The 20092-nt window shown below is 39.6% G+C and overlaps 1 protein-coding gene across 2 annotated transcripts in view; it reads left to right on the top strand.

Moving 5' to 3' along the window:
- SLAIN1 (SLAIN motif family member 1) overlaps positions 1–19101 on the top strand; it is a 54541-nt gene extending 35440 nt beyond the window's left edge. For both annotated transcript variants that reach the window (XM_074859451.1, XM_074859452.1), the window contains 4 exons: positions 1630–1968; positions 11576–11740; positions 13623–13914; positions 18003–19101. In XM_074859451.1, the coding sequence (XP_074715552.1) occupies positions 1630–1968; positions 11576–11740; positions 13623–13914; positions 18003–18078 (872 nt within the window). In that variant the 3' untranslated portion in view covers positions 18079–19101. The remainder of the gene's footprint in view (positions 1–1629; positions 1969–11575; positions 11741–13622; positions 13915–18002) is intronic.
- The last annotated feature ends 991 nt before the right edge of the window (positions 19102–20092 follow it).

Below are 20092 nucleotides of genomic sequence, written 5' to 3'. Positions count from 1 at the left end.
AGGGCATTTGACTTGGAAGTCACTCAGTAAGTACAGTATCTTTCTCACTTCCTGCTAGTGCCAAGTGAGACATCAAGGAGGAAATGATGAGATGAAAAACCAAGAGAAATTCAGAGATGGTGGCTGAAGGAAAATGCCAAGTAATAAGTGATTAAATAAAATAAAAATAAAACGTGAAGAAAAAGTTAGAGCTGCGATCTGCTGCAGCAGCCAGACTGAGCAGGCTGGAGCGATCACTTGTCAGCAGTTGAACTTGCTGAGCATCTGGTAGCACTCGTTATGTGCAGCATAGGAATTAGCAAGTGTGAGACTTACCAAGATAGCTGAATTCTCAGCTGACAAATGTGTGTGGTCACAGCTCGGAAAATTTCTGATATTATATGAAAGTGATAAGAATTTAAAAAAAAAAAAAACAAACTATCAAAGGTACAAAGGATCGCATTACTTACATGACAACTGCCCTTGTCTCCTTCAGACTGAGGTTCCAAAAAAGACTTCAGGTACTTGGCGCTTTAAGGAATCAGGTCATTGGTAAACTGGAAGGAAAAACAGTTTTTCTTCTAATCTATGTCAGGTGTAATGTTTGTATCTCATCCTTGGAGGAGCAGCTGGTACAGAATGTTTGAGCACATGATAGTTATTGTCCACTTATTCCTGTAGAAAGTGGTAGTATTATACGTGCACAGAGGCACGCTCTCTGCATGGCCACAAATAGAAGCTCCCACTCGAATAGGAGGGCGGAAGCATATTAAGAAGTTTACATTATGAAGCAAAGACATCTGTCAAAGCTAAGGGCTTTTTGTAAATCTAGGAAAGTTGTTATGCGCAGCTATTGGCAGGGTTACACAGCTCCTGGAAATGTGATGTACATCCCCTTTTTCCCTGGCTACTGTCCAGCTGGGTAAAGGGAGGATGTACAAGGGATGGGGATGGTTCCCTCTCACTTGACCTGGAGCAAACATGCTCTTCTGGGGCAGTGCTAATAGTGGGATGTTTTGCAAAACCTGGTGTTCTGAGAAGGGTGTGGAAGGATGCGTGCCTGTCTAAAGCACAGCTGTGTTACCGCTAAGCCTTGTCCGTGACACTGGTTGCTAGCAGGAAATAATTCTGGTTCAGGGAAGTTGGAGAGCCAAAATAATTACATAGGTTATAAGTTTAGGAAATGTCATTGTCAGCATTTTCATTGCATGAATATAAAAGTTGAATAGCCATAACTTGGAAAATGAATAGAGTGAGTGTTAATTCCTTTAATTAAGTTTTTAAAAGTTAATACTTACATAGTCTTTCTGTTGGCAGAGAAATAGGTGCCTCCTGAAGGCAATTCATCTTATGTTGAAAGGTGTCTAAGACATCTCACAGGTACTGCCTTTTGGAGATGCCTGTATCCTTTTTAAATTTTATTAAAAAGGGATCCTGAGGAAGATAATTCAGGCTTAGATGCCTGAAAAGTAGACACCAAAAGATAGATCAGGGTAGATCCTACCTCAGATCTTCAGCCTGGTGATGTTGCAAATCCAATTCTTGCTGTAAATTTACGTCTGCTTACCTGCTTAGTTTTCAAGATTGAAGTACATGTTAAGAGATAATGACTTAGCAAAAGCTGAATCATCCTCTGTTTGGAATTTACAGGCCTTAGGCAAGATTATGCTTCGACTTCAGCATCTGTGTCAAGGCACAGTTCAAGCGTCTCTCTGCATGCAGGAAAGAAAGGGACGTGTGGTGACCAGGAATATGATCGCTATAGTCTTGAGGACGAGGAAGAGTTTGACCACCTCCCACCTCCGCAGCCACGGCTGACTCGCTGCTCACCCTTCCAGAGAGGGATTCCTCACTCACAGACTTTCTCCAGTATCCGGGACTGCAGGAGGAGCCCTACCTCCCCGCACTTCCCTTCAAATGCTTATCAGCAGCCCTACTACTCTCCTCAAGCCCAAACTCCAGAGCAGCAACCAAATAGAGTGAACGGAGGTGGGTTGCATGCTTTTCTGAGAAGTGGCCTTTTCTCTGTGCAAAGTGCCAGTGCCATTTTAAAGATCAAATTGTGTCAATAGAGTGAAGTGTGTTTAGTGTATGACATCTAGATCAATCTGTGAATGGTGACAAGCAACTTAAGCCTGTGCAAATGATCAAGGTATGTTATTGTTAAGTAATTTGCTACAAAATGTAATCTGTGACCTGGTCATGAAAGTTGTTGCTTTAGGCTAGTTTAAAGTGCTGCAAGGATGACCAAAAGTGAAGAAAGAAGAAAAAGGAAAGAGCATCTTTGCTCTTGGTTGGTTAGAAGAACTGATTGGGTTTTCAGGTTTGGCCTGTGCGTGTCCATTGTGGATATAGTAAAATACAAAATAGGGTTTTCAGATTTTCATTCCCTTTCTTGACTTTTCTGTTAATACAGCCATGCTGTGAATCTGTGATGAGTGCTTACAACAGGGGTTAACACTCTGCTCCTCTTCCAGGTCTGGTAGGGCAGACTGTTAAAGTAGTGGGAGATAATGTCACTCCCAAACTGTCCTGAGCCATTGCTGCTTTTTGCACTGCATTTGAGAAGTATTTCAGAGTCTCTGGCAGATTTGTGTCTCAGTGCTTATTCAAGACTTAAGTTTCCCTCCTTTGTTGCTACTGCCTTCCTTTCATTTCTTATTATGATCACAGTTTTCTTCCTCATGCTGCATCTGACTTTCCTATTCCTTCAGTCATTTCCCCAAGCTAATTCAAAACAGTTTTCAGTCAGGGTCTTGTTTGTAATGTTACAGGTTACAGCTCACCTTAGGGCAAGAAAATAGATGTGTTGTCCAAAACAACACAAAGCTGCTATTTGTAGAACCCTACAGGTATGCATGTTGCTTTCCTGACAAATAAGACATGATAGGTTGGTGCCAAAAGCACTTGCATTCAAGGTAAGACATGGGATGGAAGTATAATCGACAAGTGGCAGTATATAAAGAAGGCTGACGTTAACAGAGGGCAGAGTGACGTGGGTGTTTGTTGATACAGCATATGTGTCATATTAATTTCAATGTTATTTTTCTTGCTGGTGAGTTACAGGAATGGGACAGCACTGAAAGACTTGCAGAAATGTTGGGGAGATAGAAAGGAAGGTTATGGGGTATTTTTGATTCAGGAATAAGGGCAAGATGTGGTGCTGCAACCTTTTTATATAGCCCCCAAATGTTTTTCCAATGATTTTTTTTTTGTGTGTGTTCCGTGTCAGTGGAACTTAAGCATTGGATTCCCATATGGAAACCTCAGAAAGTACTTACAGAGCACTGAAAACACTAGACTAGTTGATTAACTAGGAAGCGTATAAATGTAAAAGGCCACCAATTTTACCACCTGGTTGCCTTTTTTCTCAAGAACTTTGAGGTGTTGAATAATCTGTTTGGTGTTGCTGAGATGGACACACGTGACTTCAGTTACCTGTTTGCTGGATGACAGACAGTCCTCTAACAGCCAGTATCACTATGTTTAGAGAGGAATTATCTCTTCAGCTTCTGCACCTTCAGCCTCTGAGTCATGTAGCACTGATACACTTAAGTGGCAAATACTGATGCTGAGAAACATTTTGCTTTGACTGTATTCTGTTGGCAGACAAGGAGTCAAGTGTTCACTGTATTGAGTATGTCTGAATAGTATTACGATAGCGTCATCTTATCGGCACTTCTCATCATCTTGGCAGCAATTTCTTTGTCTTTCAAAACTCCTACACATTGAAATGGAGGTAGACTGCAAAATAAGAATTTATCTGAAGCTCCGTGTGATGGATGGTGTCTTCCACACTGTTACAGTTTACCAAGACAAATGAGAAAGAGGGCTGTGATAGATGGAAGGACTAAACTGTTTAGTTACTGCTTTCAATATATGTGGAAAGCATCATCCATAATTAATCAAAATTGCACACAACACATGCTGTGCTGCTTGTGGCCATTTCAGCAGTCTTCCCAAATCTCTCTTCCACTCTCTTACCTCAGAGAGGTCACTTGTGTTCTTGTATGTGCAGTCAGCAGTCTGGCCCCTGGTTCATCTGATCATTCACAGAGCTCTCCATAAGAAAAGAGTAAGTGGCAAGTAACTGTTGAATTTTGGCACTCACTCTGGGGTGAATAAACAATGTTTAGCTTTGACACAGTGTCTCCCTAAAACTAGTCTATGTGTTTAGCTCAAGTACAATTTTTTGCCTTTAGGAACAAATGGTATGAGGGATGCTGTCCTACCTGCTTTTAGTGAAGTTTGCTTGGTATGGTGTACTAGTTGAGGTACTTATTCTAACTTTAACTATCTGTACTGTAACAAATACACTGATGGTGTGATAAACTTGGAAAACTTTAATAATTCTTTTAAGAGTATAATATTGGCTGCCTGATGAGGAGGGCCTACATTTAAATGCTGAGATGTGGGTGCCCGCATATGTATGAAGGGTCCAATTCAGCTGCCCACATACAAGCATGTAGTGCTATATGAGGTAGTTTGATGCACCCTGCTTGGCTTCACCATCACCCTGTTCAGCTGCCACAGACAACCCAGAGTCTCTCAAATGGCATGAGGTACCTGTGCGTAGGTACTGACTTGTGTACTAGGTTTTTAGTCTCTTTCCAATGGGCTGCTTGTTCTCCATCCACAGGATTGCATTTTAGGTAGCAGAGAGATTGTCTGGGGTTTCTGGCACCATAGTAAACTTCTGCCTGTGCTTGGGGTAAGAATACTCTCACAGATGTTTTCCAGCTGTGTTTGAGGCCATAATTTTGAACTCACACATTGTTCTTGCCAATGTATTGTAGCAAAGTGCTTCTCCTGCTATAATTTTGACACTCTGCCCTGTTTTAAATTGTTGTACATCTATTTTAAGATAAAATACCAAACATCTGTTTTAAAATACCACACCATCTAGCCCCCAATCTCGGGCTCAGGTTCTTTCTCTCGCCTTATCCCACCCGTGTCTGAGTGAATGGTAGCAGTCCCGTTTACTGCCAGGCCCCAACAGCTTGCTGTACTGAAAGGCTCCTGGTAAATGATAGCGTAAAGTGGCAGATGTGTGCAAATGTAAATATGTTAAAATGTGTTTAAGGTGGTGAACAGCTTTTGAGTATCTGTTGCAATTAGCTAAAGTGAGTCCGTCTAGTTAGTGTGTATTTTATAACTTAACAAAGCCTTTAATATGTTGACAATGGAAAGATGTGTATTTATACCTTTCTTCCCTTCCTCTAATTTAAAGTTCATGGTTAACAACTTAAAATGTTGCTAGCTCTATTAATATCAAGAATACTTTATATTTAGTCATTTTCATATAAGAAATACCACCAAATTTCATGTTTTATGTTGTCCATAAATGTACACTTTTTTACTGTGATGCAGAAATAATCTCTTTCATTTTAACGCTTTAAAAATTTTTTTTATTTCTGTTGGGTCACTTTATTCTTTTTGAATAGATGTTAATATTTATGCCCTTTGTTACTTCTGATTTTCTGGAACCAGATGTAACAGAACTATAGTCCTATGAAATCAACTAGAATAGTCAAAATCCAGGATAGACAAGATACTGAAAATGGGATTGATCTTGTGTTCAGGCCCACTTTCCAGATCTTGAGATAAACTTACTCATAAACTTTTATCCTGACACACCTTATTTCCTGTGCATTTTAAAGTGTCCATTTTTGTAATACCTGAAAATTGGAAACTTCGTATTTTGGACAAATTATTCCTGCTAAAGAAGGAGTTTATTATAATGCAGTAAGAAGGGGCAGCTATAAAATATATCCTTCATTGCGTAGCAGCGCAGGCAACCTTTTAATTTTAATGTATATTTTCCATTACATTTTTATGTTGATTTTTTTTTTAGCTTGGTTGATACCTTCATAAACAGGCCACAGATACCATTCACTTGAAAAAAATTGCTTTTCTTTTTCAGAAATTACTAGTTAAGTTACTTCATTTTGTACTCTTCTGGGGAATAACTTTTCTCAGGTGAAATGTTATGAACATCATTGGCTGTTGAAACACCCTTGCCTCATTTGGAAAGCTGCAAATGTGGTTGTTGGTTGGTTGGTTTTTTTAAGCAAACTCCAGGCAGATACAGAAGAGTAGCATTTCGGAGGCAGTAGGTTGGTGTTTAGATATCAGTTTAGTATAGACTAACATTGATTTGTGTGTTCGGAGAGGTGGGAAAAGGACTGTTACTGATTTACTGATGTACAGAGTGTTTTCCTGCTCATAACCTCTCTTGTTTGATAAGGAAGGGAGGAGTCACTGTAGGAAATTGTTGCAGACTTTATTAAAGAAAAGGAGAAAAAAAATCCTACTTTGAAGTTACATTGAGAATAGTGATAAGTGGAGAGAAGTCAAGAAGAATAATGGAAAAATCTGTGATTTGCTCAAACTATCTGTGGTGGGAAACATGCCTGTGAAGCCAGGGTGAAATGAAGTAATAATTCTGAATAAAATGGAAGTGTTCAACATTAGCAAAATGTAGGTGTTGACAGTCATGAAGAATGGTGTCTCTCGCTTAACTGAAAGACTTGCTTTTAGTTCTTAATCTTTATTTGTGTTTTTGCACACTGATGTCTCTGTTATATCAACCGATGATTCCACAGACCTTTAATCAGACCCTGGTGTATTTGGGAAGTCATAAATGTTATAACCGTAACAAGTGTAATGCAGATACCGAACTCAGGCCTTCAAAGATGAGGAAGAGAAATTAATCCCTTCAAGTGAAGTTGTAATTGAGTCTACAAGTTTTAGACTTCAGAACAAACTCTGAATACCTACATAACATAGAACATAGTGTTTAAAATATAAAAGCACAGATTTTTTTCTTTATGGTTTTTCCCCAGTTTATTTCTGCATACAATACAGACAAGACAGTTGAATTTACAGGGTTTGTGTGAAGGATTTAAATATGTGTAAGAAACGGCTAACATAGGTTAAACGGTGATATAGATTTCTCTGAGACACTAATAATTATGATTCATTGTATCACATTCCTTAATGATAGTGCACTTTTGGCGAGGCTTGTGAGTTCTTTTGTTCAAATAAAACATTGACAACACTTGCAGAGTATAACTTTCAATGAATGAATAAATGTGTTTTAAGAAACTTCACTGTAGAGTCAACTTAATCCCTCCTTGCAAGGAGAGCCTCACTGGATGAGGCGCTTTGACAGAGAGATAATGATACTTATCAAGAACCGCTACAGACCTCCCACTCTGGCAGCCCACCAAGTGCACATCTCTTCTGGGGCAGCTTTGCTCCAAGGGCAAGGTCTGTTTGCATGCTACGTGGACATTAATCTTCAGCCGGTGATAGTATTAGGTCAGGGAAGGAAAAAAAAACAAAGAGGTGGTGGAACAGGGATGGCAACCAGCGGTGCTGGGACCAGAAGACAGAAGGCAGGTGCTTCCTGTTCTGGTGTCCTGCCAGAAAGAAGCTGGGCCACCGATCCCAGGCTGACTTCAGAGAAGAAATGACTTCTGGGGAAGAACTTTCTGGAAGAAATCAGAACTGAAGCAGCTGGGTAAGAGGCAAGCTGCTGTCTTTACTGTAATTTTGTGGAATGTTTGACAAAATAAAGGACACTTTTGCCTGCTTTTTGACCCATTTCTCTAGTGAATATGATCTGTGCTGTGGGGTGGTCTTTTCATGCACATTTTCAGTTGAGGGCAGAAGACCCTGTATTTGGCAATTCCCAGTTTTTCATGTGCTTTAGGCAACAGGCAGTTCAGCATGGATGCCACATAGGGGAAGAACTGTAAACGTGCAGTAGGTGATTTTTGGTGTATCTTTCTGCTGCAGATATGTGAAACAAGGGCAATGTATGGCACCTAAAGAACACTCATGAAGTGACAAGCATGTGCGTATATGCATGAACTGTTCTGAGAAGGTGATAATAACCAGGAACTGATTATTAACTCCCTCGCATGACCTGTCCTCACATTTTCTTCACACTTTCAAATATCTCAATAATAGAATGCCTGTAGGTCATGCTATTACATCTCAAAGAAGGCTGGGGAAAGGAGAAGATACATCTGTGATGCTTTATACGGCTGCATCCTACTTAAACATTGTATTTGTTTCAGCCTAGGTTTATAGTTGAGACTCAGTAGTGGGTCACAATAACTATGGATGCTGTAGAAGGTGTAGGTCCTTTGGAGTTCCTCAGTGGTGTTAATATCCACATCTTTGTAACAGAACAAACTGTAAACCGATGTTTTTTTTAGGCTTGCCAGTGAACCACATCAGTGCAGAAGAGGCAGCAGAAACCCTAGCAAATTTCAACATTCATCATAAACAGGTTTATTTGGGCAAATTACTTCTCACCTGGGAATACATCTCAGCTCTACTCCTTCACTACTCCTGTCTGTTAATTTTCTCATCAGTCTTAGGAAAGTAAAGAGCTCTAGAAAGGGAAGGTTTGCTACTAGCAGCTTGGAAAAATATTTTTGTTTTCTTCTCATATTTTCAGCAAGTTTGTATCTAGTCACATCTCAGTGGCCTGAAATAATATTAAAATGACATAACTCCCACCTTCTGCTTCCATATATCAAGCTCACAAGAGCCAGCATTTCATTTGCAAACAAATCGTCTATAAGACTCTTTCCACTGTTCTTAGGAGATGAACAGGTGACAGAACAAACTTCAAGAGAGATGAAAGAGGATGCATCATCCAAGGAGATGAAAGCTGCAAAATGCCATCAAGACGAACGTTTCTGGGTTTTCCCCAAACACAAAACTGACCTGCTATTTTCATTGCTTTTCAGGGCCATTTATCTCAGCAGACACAAGGACCCATCAAAGAAGTAACACAGATGCTCGATGGATGAGAATGTGCAGGTGCAGCAGGAATCTGCTGCCTGAGGACTGAATGAATCAGCAGCAGATCAGACTGCTGGAAGGAGAAGGGACTAATGAACAGGAGGCAAAAGATGTGGCCACCCATGACATGGAGGAAATACAAGCTACTTCTGTACCTATTCTTCCTGCTATTGTGGCTGCATCCACTGGACAATTCAAGGCGCAGATCATGCCTGTTGTGGCTGATGCAGTCCTTGAGTGAAAGAGCATGTTGTAGAGTCCAAGGAATTCTGCTTATACAACGTGATATGTGGATAGTATTAGAAAAGCTATTTTATGCAGTCCCATCTTCCCTACCACCATCCTGCTGCTCAAACCTTTTTTGCCAAGTGCTGTAATACTGATTTAGGATTTCAGGACTAGGATTTTAAAGGGTATGCTAGGGCTCCAAAATTAACAGTAGCTACAGGAATCCCATATTCATGAATTTTCTGCCGCTCTGCGCCAAGGATTGCGTCATAGGAAGAAAGTTCCCTTTCCAGTTTGCAAAATCATGAGTATTTCAGAAATAGGGACATAAAGTAGCTGTATGAATGCCATTGTTTGCATCCCCAGGACAGTTTTGGAAGCCTGAAAACTTTTAACATTGTTATATCCGTCATATTAGTAGCACCTGACTGAACTGCAGTGGTAATCCCTTTGCTAATGTTCATTGCTGTACCACTGCCAGTGTCAGTGGTGAGTCAGTGAAGCACAACAACTCTAACTCTTTGAGGGATTACCCTCAAACTGTTTCTTTGTTAGGATTTGGCTGTACTGTAGTTTCCAGGAACTCAAACCTTGCATTTTCTTTTCCTGCACTGAACTCCTCCCTATCTTACCTCCCATACCTATTGTTTGATTTCAAAAATATGAAAATGTAGTGTATTTAATTCACAGGAATATTTAAACTATTTCCTAGACAACAATGGTTTTCTGTCAGATCATCTATGGTAACTGAAAGTCAGCCTTAGTTGAGAGGGAAGAGAAGAAGGTCTCATCATTACAGGACTAGTGTGAATGATATAGTGTGAATGGCAGGTAGAAACTAGTAATTGGGACTCAGGACATGAGGATATTAAAAATTCTGGACCTTTGAAGTACAAGGATATTTTGACTATTTGCAGGATTCTGCACTAGTTCTTTTTTATAACAGCTAGAGTTGTAGCTTTGCTGTGATACAGTTTGCTGGAGTTACATAGGCATCATGCATACTGAGGTTACTGTTAGTGACTACTAATACCTTGTGTAGATAAAACTGTATTGTCACTTCTTATTACTCATCAGTTGTTAGCAGCTTTAAGGATTGGAGGAGCTCATGGTGGTGCTAAATAGGTTATATGTTTATATGGACTGATAAACAGAGGTTCCTAAGTCAATTCATTGTTTCTGTGGACTGAACTTGCCCTGTGTGAGCTAGGAGGTCGACCCAAAACATCAACTCCAAGCCGTGTGTGATGTGTCATTCCTGTGCATAAATCCAAAATGTTAATCCTGAAATGCCCATTGGAGAGCAGTCTAGCTGCCTGTCAGAAAACAAGTATACCCCTGCTTTCTGTTGCACACATCTGCCAGGAGCTGGAACCTACGGCAGGGGCAGGAGCTGGTGGCCTCCATGGTGACAGCAGTACCAGGAGAAACATAGCCACCTCAGCAGGGCCCAACACTTGTGCTCCAGAACCTGGCCAAGAGGCCAACGTTAGTGGTGTTGTCAGTGACAATTTAATGAATGACTTGTTATTTCCTCACAGCGGTACTTTACTGAAGTCTGTCATGTCACAGGAGGCAATTCAGACCAGGTCATTCAGTGTGTGCCTTTCTGCCCTTGCCAGTCTCTTCTGGTTATACAGAATTGAGTTATCTCCCTTTGGCCCCATGGCAGAAGAGACCAAAAGAGCTTAACCCTAGATTACCTAATGCTGTTGTGGTTGGGAAGTCGTCTTGAGATGTCAGACTTGGTTTCGGCTTCTGTCTCCAAATCAACTAGTGTGAGTAGGGTTGCAGACATCTTCTGACCTCTTAGCTGTTGGACTCGCCCCAGAACCATTTGGGGCATTTACAGCTTTCTTTTTGTGAAAGGCCTTACAGGCCTGTTCTGAAGATACCCACCAAATCAGTCATCACAGGGTAGGAGGGAGAACCACCAGATTTGAAAATCCTGGTGCCAGTCCAGGGCTCCAAGCAACTGAACAGCATCAAGACGTAGCAGGTTTTGCGCATGGCCACCTGCAGAAACTTAACATGCTAATAAGGTTAGGTACTGAATGGAATTTTTTTGCATCTCACTGGCACATGAAAACAAGACTTTAGTCACTTAGGATGGATTCATCTCACCTGTCTCTGTACATCCGCAGTGTAGATGCCTGTGTCTGATTTTGTCACTGCAGCCTTGCTTTGTATTCACCGCAAAGAAACAGGCACATTTAGGGCATGACTCATCTGACCTACTTTACACACTTATGTGAAACTCATCCTTATTATGACACTTTAGTGTTTAAATCCTTGTGATTCTGAAAATGTAATGCCTATTGGTGTCTTCAAAATTGTTTGTGAATAACCGTGTTGTTACAGTAGTCAGAAGGGTTCAATTAGTAGGCTGTCAATAATGTATTCATATTCTTCCTGCAGAGCAAAACCTTTCTTTGTGTTGAAGTAATTTGTCTTAATTTTGATTTCCTACAGAAATTATTCAGAGGCTGCTTGTGTTTTTTGAAAATTCTGACATGACTATGGATGTTATCTTCTTTTGCTTCAGATAAACTTCGAAGAAGCATGCCTAACCTCGCTCGGATGCCAAGTACCCCCACCATTAACAGTAATGCTGGCTTTGCTAGTTCTCCAGTCACTGTGAGGAACAGTCAGAGCTTTGACTCCAATTTGCATGGAGCGAGTAATGGGATTTCAAGGATGCAGTCATGTAGTAAGTACCTGTGTTCTTTGGCTGCGTGAAAGGAATCAGTAGAGTGGTAAAATACATGTCCCAGTCACTGATCCTCTGCTTTATGAAAAATTAAAAGCAGACTGTACTCCTTTTGCACTAGATTTTAATATAGCTCAGGATTTTCAAAGTTTCTATTTTGGAAAGCAAAATCTGCCAATCTTGTTATGCGGTATTGAGTTTCATCCTTTTTCTTTTTTCTTTGCCCGTTGATCTTGTGTCAACTTTAAAACTAAAATGAAAATAATAATTAGTAGTATTGTAGAAGCACCGATAATACAATTAATTCATATAAGCTTACATTTTTAGTTTTGATACTAGAATTGATAACTGCTTTTCTTGGTAATTAATACAATGCTGGTTTTACAGTACACTGTATAAATACTATTTTAAAATACATGGTGACTAAAGTTAAGCCACTTTCTTCCAAGCAGATGTGGTAAACTGAGGGCTATATCCTTGAGTATAATATACTTACTGAGTGGGGGAATTAAAATAACTCTGTAATTAGTTAAATTTAGGTGACTTCTTGATGGGGGGGATGGATGTTTAATTGTTAATGTAGAACGTGAACAAGACAGGTCAAGATCCAAACTCATCTTTTCTAGCACAGTGGATGAAGTACTCTGAGAGGAACTGAAGTAAGTGGATTTCACTGGACACAGGCAGGAGAAAGGATTTAACTTCTGCCTCCCATGTCCTGTGAAATTTTGGAGGGAGAAGGCAAAACCTTTTCCTGTGGGTGTTTTCTTTCAAATTTAAGCAGAATTTACAAGTGTCTTCAAAACTATTAAATTGCATCTTTTCTGGTAAATATATTAGACTGCTGGATTTATTTTTTTATTTCTCTTGTATTTGAATAGGAGACTGGAAGTCTTGTTCAGGTTCCCACTTGAATTTGCATGGTGGTGCATTGAGAGTTTAATTTTATTTACTATTTTAGAAATATATATTTCTTTGTGTTTATATATATGTGGGTATAAAATGTGATTTTTCTGAAATAATTTTTTGAAAAACATTTCTAATAATTGGCTGTGCTGTGGTATTTAAGGAGCTGTGTTATAATAAGACTTCCATAGCAATATATTGCCAGCATTGTTTAATTGAATCACATATCAGTATTTTCTCCTGTGTCTTTAAATGATTTTAAGATGTCCTTTTTCAAGTCTTTGAAAAAAGATTGGCCTGTATGCGGTATGTTAGTTTGTGTGCTTCAGGCTTTTGAGAGTTTGCTTTTGATATGTGGACTCTGAACAGATGCGTGTCTGATGTACACCAGAGGGCAGGATTGTGTAGAAAATAAAGCTTCTGGAACCCATAGCATTGATTTAAAATGACAGTTTACGTAACATTGGCCTTGGAATATGCTGTTCTATTCAAGACCTTTTTATAGCCTTTTTATTGTTTTTATATATAAAGCTTAGACTTCTCTGATGTTTTATAATGCTTTAATGTGATGTTGCTTAAAGAACATGTGGTTATTGCAAGCAACCTCACAAAAATCTAAATGTTCTAACAGTAATTAATTTATACTTTTAGCAATTTCTCCTGTTTAAAGCTCTAATTGCATAGGTAGAATTAGTGTGCTTGTAATGGCTAATGAAACCTCTTTGAGGGGAGAAGGGATGAGTATGGGGTGGGATTTTTGTTCAGGATGGGAGTGGAACAGGGTATTTTTAGTTCAGTGCAGTGTTACTGGACACAGTACTGGATCCAGGGGGGTTTTCAGCAGTTTATAATTAGCAAGTAAATTGCATAATGATGTGTTTATCCCTATTCAGATCTATCTAAAAATGAGCATTACTAACCGGCCTCATCTATTGCATACTGAAATTGTTACTTCATTTTCTACCACTCTTTACAGTTCCATCACCAGGACAGCTTCAACACAGAGTTCACAGTGTGGGACATTTTCCAGTGTCTGTCAGACAGCCTCTCAAAGCTACTGCCTACGTAAGCCCAACTGTACAAGGTAGTAGTAGTAGTAGCAGTATTCCAGTGTCCAACAACTTGCAGTTATATTCTAACACTGGGATCCCAATGCCAAACAAGACTGCCAGTCAGGGGATTGTAGGGCGCAGTGCTCTTCCAAGACCATCGCTGGCCGTCAATGGGAGTGGCATACCCAGAAGTAAAATTGCACAGCCAGTTCGAAGGTAAGAGTTAAACAGGCCTCCTTCCCTATGTGGATGGCTTTGGTTTAGATTGTGTTGTGGTTTTTTTTCTCCTGAATATGAAGCTGGGCTATAAAACAGAAGAGTTTCTAGCTCCCAGTGCTGAGTCACTGAATGGTGAATATTTCTTTCCAGAGGTAGTGGTGGACAATGCTTGCTGGTAGTTCCTAGTAAACTATGATAACTGATAGCATGTAATCACGTATAAATAAGAATGGATTGCCGCCCATCAGTAAGAAATCAGAACAAATGGAAACCTCATAGCATTAACATATGTGGCTTGCCTTCTTACAGACTTGTGCCAGCTGCTATTTCAGTGTCACAGGATGAACAAATCTTAGAGTACTCACATAGAAAGAGTTGCATCCCTGTTGTAAATGGCAGTAGACTGTAAAAATGCAACTTGTGACAGTACGGCATTGTGAGGAAGGAAATATCCTGGATAGTACAGTCTTGGGTTGAACCAGCATCTTTTCAATTCCAGCTGGGACACAATAGCCAAACAGGGAATCCTGGAGTGTCACATACTTGCAATGAGCTATACTGTTAAGCAGATGCATTTTTTTGCATTTTTCCAAGAGAATTTAATCTCCAAATGATTTTTTGAGGGCAAGCAATAAAATAAGCTTGAGGAAAGAGACTCTGTTTTAATCACTTTATCACACCCGGCAGTTAAACTCTTAGCTGTATGTTCTGTGATTAATAGGTGATGAAGTTTCTCAAAGACAAACTTCTATCAGCTTGTGTCAACTCTTCCAACTATTTCGTTCCATCACATGCATCCCTCCTCTTGTGAGGGTCCACTGTGTGACCACCTGGTTTTCTGTTGGATGAACTGTGACTGTTAAGCTCTCACCATTTTTACACTTTCAACTACATACTGGCTAGATCCAGAATGAGTTCAATTGCTCACATTCTCTCTTTAGTTGAGTAACTTGGGGATTACACCGATGTGACTGACAACAGATTTTGACCAACCACAGTGAAACTTTGATAAAGAGCTGTCAGGTTTCTTCTTTGATGAAGGCTGTACCATGAGATTTCTGTTACAACCTCCTTTGCTCTCTGCTGGGACTTTCTCTGTTAAGAGTTCTTTTATACTAGAGGGTTTTCTTTCTTTTTTTTTTTTTTTTTCCTTTCCTCCACTTCATGTTCTTCTGCAGAGCTCTTAAATCTTTCATAGCAACATACGAGAAAGAGATGTTCTGGTCCATGAAGACCAGTCCCTTGCTATTTTGTAACTTTTCATACAACAGACAATATTAAAGAAAAATAAGAAGTTGCAGTGGGAGGGTGAGACACTGTACTCTCAACACTGTTTTTATTAGAAGCTGATTCAAATCACTAACAAAGCTATTTATAGTCCAGAAAGTCTGGGCTCCTGTCTTCTTGCCTTCAAATGTACCTTAGCAGCATCATATGTTGCCATAGAGCCAGACCAATGATCCTTGAAGACTGATAGTCTTTGCACTGTGGTAATGACAAGTTTATAGAACTCTAAAAGCACAGGCAGATTGGAGCTAAGCCTACAGTTCTTTAAGACCCTCATTTAATTTGAGACCCTCATTTAATTTTATTTATGCATGTGGAAAATAAGGGCAGTTTCAGTTCATACAGAATTTTCTTGGAAGGAGTTTAGCTGTCAGAAGCAGACTTTCTCACTATTGATTTTTGTCACTGTGATCATTTCTAAGGAATGGTATTTCTGATTATCAGTTCTAGAGTCTAGCTTCTTTCAGTATATGGAAAATTAAACAATGTTTTTAGTCATGACGTGATTAAAAAGTAGAATAGGTCTTTTGTTTTTTAAATAAATCCGACGTTCAGGGAGAAGTGCACATTCAGAGTAAAGCTGTGTCTTCATACCTATGGCCAGACTGTTAGGCAGCCAAGTTATTGGCATTTTATATACTTAAAATAGGTTGTTAGACACTTTATATAGGGCCTACATTCAGGAACTTCAGTTTTTACTGCATAGGATCAAACACAGGATGAGGGAGTGCTTTTGATAATTTGTGAAATAAAATTATAATAGCCAAGATAACCAGTTTGGCTAAATATCAACTACTTTTCTCCTTGCTGTCAGAGATTCATGTATCCACAAGCAGTATAAAGAAATTGTAACATCACAGTCCATCTCTTCTTAGTCTTACAAGTGAGGCAGCACCTTTTTTTGTTTCTGTTGAATGGATCCACAACCCTTGGCCCTCTCCAACTCCATGCTCAGGGCTTCTTGAAGCCCTTCCAGTCCTCCTCTTTCTATCTGTACACAGTGTGAGGCTCAGCAGGGGCAGCTTCCTGTAGGGCCAGGTGAGCCAGGAGCTGAGTGGGACAGCCAGGCTCCCCCACAGTGCCCAGCCAAGAGCAGCACTGATGGTGACTGGGGTCAGCCAATAGTCCCAGTCTCCAGACAAGTCCACAGTGATGAGGCAGGTCCCAGCTAAAGCCAGGAAGTCAGTCAGCAGCTCAGGGTCTGGATCATCCCAGGTACCAGGCACAGGCATGGCAGCAATGTAAGCACAGCTCCGGAGCCAAGGTGGGAGGCTTGCTTGCTCCTGCTGCCTTGCTCTGGAGCCAGTTGCTGCAATCCAGCTGGTGATGGAAAAGTAGAAAGGGACTTCAGATCCTTCAAAATTTTCTTATCTCAAACCAGGTGGCATCATACTGACAGATTGTGCTTGTTTGAAATGGTTTTCAGTGCTGGCATTTTCCTGTTCATTGTCCTGTAGCAGAGATTCAGCTCTGGATACGTAGCAGTATTCTTACACTTACTTTCAACTTAATTATTCTTTACTTTTGCCTTCTCCATTTTTTCTTGAAGATTGTTAAACATACTTTTCTCTTTTTCTTTCTGGAAAAAAAAAGAAATGAAAGCAGCATTTGCAGAAAATGCCAGAGGCACGTTGCGGTTTATGCCTCAAGTAACTGGATTTATATCAAAGATAAGTGATCCTGCAACAAAGTGGAGCTGGACAAAAGCAGCTTGGCTGAACCCAAGTTTAACCAACTTTTTTTACTTAAGTGCAATGTTTTTGCCACTAAAACAGCAGTTGCAGCAGAGAGGCTGCTCTGGTGACTGCTTTTACAGACTGCCTGCCTTACAACATACCACCACCTTTTTCCAGCCAAGGTCATTTGGAAGGGAGAGGGGGCATCAGTAACTCACAGAAAAAGCAGAGAACAAGGCTTGAGACCTGGTTTTATAAGAAACAGTTTCACAGAATTGAAACACTTCATTTTCAGCAAATTCTGGTGTAACTAAAATATGGTTGTGGCAAATTAGAGATAGCCTGCCTCATCACCAGTGAGTTGGCAGTCAGACCAAGTCAGATGATTGTTTTTCCTTTTTTTAATCTTATTTGAAACAGTTACCTCAGTAGTACCTAGAGAGTTTGTAAGATGGTCAGCAAGCATCTTATTATAAGTCCTCATTGATTACTGAGAGACATAGCCCAGGTGTGAGGGTGAGGGCCTGGAGGACGGCAAGTTCCCTGCAGGAGTGGTGGTGCTGGGACTGCCAGCTCTCTGACTTCAGCTGTGGGATGGAAACATGTCATCAGTTGTCTTGGGTAAAAGGGTCTGGAGCAGGACTTAGTAGAGTTCTTCAACTGATAAGATGCCAGAATTCTTCAGTGCCTGCATAGTGTTTTTATAAAAGTGCTGGTTTTTCATGAGCATGCTAAGCACAACAGCTTTTTTGGAGAATATTCCCCTTAGATCTCTGCTGTTCGTTGTGACAACAGTAGGTTTTTATCATCTTTCGGCCTGAAAAGCCAAATCTTCCCATTCAGAGGGGTCTCATGCATCATGACAGTTACTCACCAAACTCCTTTTTACAAAACTTTGACCCCGTTAAGACCAGTAACAGTAATGGGGTCTCACTGGAAGTGGCCTTAATTTCACCATAGATATTTACATTTGCATTAGCATGGAGCCAGAAATATACCAGTGATGTGTCTTAAGTAAGCCACAAAGCCAGTGTCACTGCAGAAGGAAATTATGTTTGTTACCTTGATCTTTCAGATGAAATATGACTTCCTTTGTCTTTTTTTGTCATTCGGTTCTTACAGTTTTCTTCAGCCTCCAAAGCCACTTTCATCACTCAGCACGATGCGGGATGGGAACTGGAGAGACGGCTGCTATTGATGAAGGATACCCATCAACGTTGGAAAATAAATGATGTGGATTTCATTACCCAGCTGGCTGGGTAACAATGATTTGGAAAAGGAGGGTCATACAGTATTATTTCCCCCAGGATTTTAATATGTAACCATCCATAATGCAATGTCATTTCTAAAAAATGAACATCTTCTCAAGTACTAAATATTGCACTTAATCAGTTACATGAACAGCTGCACTGTTATCAGACTAACAACGGCAGTGTTGGCATTTGGAACTGAAGAAAGTAGTATATATGTGCAAAGTACCAGAATATTTCCTTGGAAAGAACTAGGAGATAATGCTTTTGGACAGCTTGACTGTACTGAAATTCTAAGATAATTTATTCAGTGTAAAGGCATCATGCATTTTATTTTGGATTTGGGGGGACTTATGTATGTGCTTGAATTTTTTTCTAGTGTTTCCAGTACATTTTATTTTGTATACTTAAGTTCATTTAAACTTGCCTGAACCTTGAACAACAGAGAGATAATTTAACTTTTCTGTGCCATAAATAATATTTTTGGGGTAATGTACTTTTTTAGCGCTAGGAACACATCTTACAAAATCGTACCATTGGCAATACAAAGCAGTATATTTATGTTGCAGAAGCACACAAAAAGTAGCATTCACTGGAAATTGCCATCCAGCTGGGTCAGTGTGGTTTTGTTGGTCTTTCACCATTTGTTCAATTGTTAATTTATTGTCATAGTGTTTTGTATTTAAAATGGCAGCATAAGTCACATTGCACTTACAAAGATACAGTGATCTCTAAAACTACAGTTGATTTTCAGTACTTTATTACAAAGAATTAAATTGTAATGTTTTATTAACAGTTGCTTATGGAAAATGAGTTTTAATGCGAATAAATCTTTTTGATAGATCTTTTACAAAATCCAATTGCACTAATCAATGCTTTCTTATAATGGCATATGACTTAATATTTGATTACAACTGTGTATACTGCTGTTTTGGAATGTTTCAGAAATAAAGAATCTATTTCAGCAATAATGCTGTTCTTGAGTGTGCAATGTAACCATTGTCAGAATTTAGCAACTGACACTTACTTAGCTCCTGAAGTTTTTATTACTTAGCATTTTATAAAGATTATGCTGGATTTTTGCAAATAGCAACTAAGTTCATCTGAAAACTTCTGAATTGCTTTTTAAATTGTGTTATAAAGCCATAGTATGCATAGAGGACAAATATGTATTATTTTTAAATCGACCTTGATAAGATCTTAAGAACTTTTTTCAATTTAACGTTCAGATTCTGCAAGTGCAATGGGAAACAGAGATTTTATACCAAGTGAGTCTTTCACTGTGGCTCTGACTTTCCTCTTAATTTTGCTCAGAATTTGTTCAAGGACCTGCTTTTCTTAAAAGGGCAAGCCAAAATAAAAAACAAAAGAGAAGCATTTAGCAGTGAGTAAAATCTTCATTGCACTGAGAAGTGATTGTATAGTAGCGCAGCAGTATCCCTGCACAGCATAGCATTAACAGAGATAAACAATTCATTTTTCACACTTCAGTTCTTTAATCCAGTTAAAATCCATTTAAAAAAAAAAAAAAAAAAAACCAACTGTTGAAGAGAGTATCAAGAAATATTCCAAGGAAATTACCTCTGCCCAGGTAAGTATGTCAGCAGGAGTATGCCAAACTCATCTTCTTCATCAGAAACTTTTAATTGGAAGAAATTACTGCTGGTTAAAGCAGTCATTTGTGGACAATATCTGTGGTCTTGAATGGTTTATTTTTCTTACAGATCGATTGTGTCAGCCAGCTTGGGGGGTGCTTTGCTATTTGCCTGTGACAAGGAGGGCTGCAGAACCCCACCAAATTAAGTTCTCCTGGCTTCTGGTGATAGGGAACCAGTGGAATGTTTTTCATAAAAGATGGCTGGAGTCCAGTGGCGGAATGAGCTTCTGCTCATTTGTGACCGTACCAGCCCTGGTCGGAGCTGTCTCTTCACGCTGTTCCCTAGTGCCGGTTTTTTATCCCTG

The sequence above is a fragment of the Strix uralensis genome, chromosome 2 (assembly GCF_047716275.1).
Source record: "Strix uralensis isolate ZFMK-TIS-50842 chromosome 2, bStrUra1, whole genome shotgun sequence".
Classification (NCBI taxonomy): domain Eukaryota; kingdom Metazoa; phylum Chordata; class Aves; order Strigiformes; family Strigidae; genus Strix; species Strix uralensis.
This window is presented reverse-complemented; position numbering and strand designations above follow the sequence as displayed.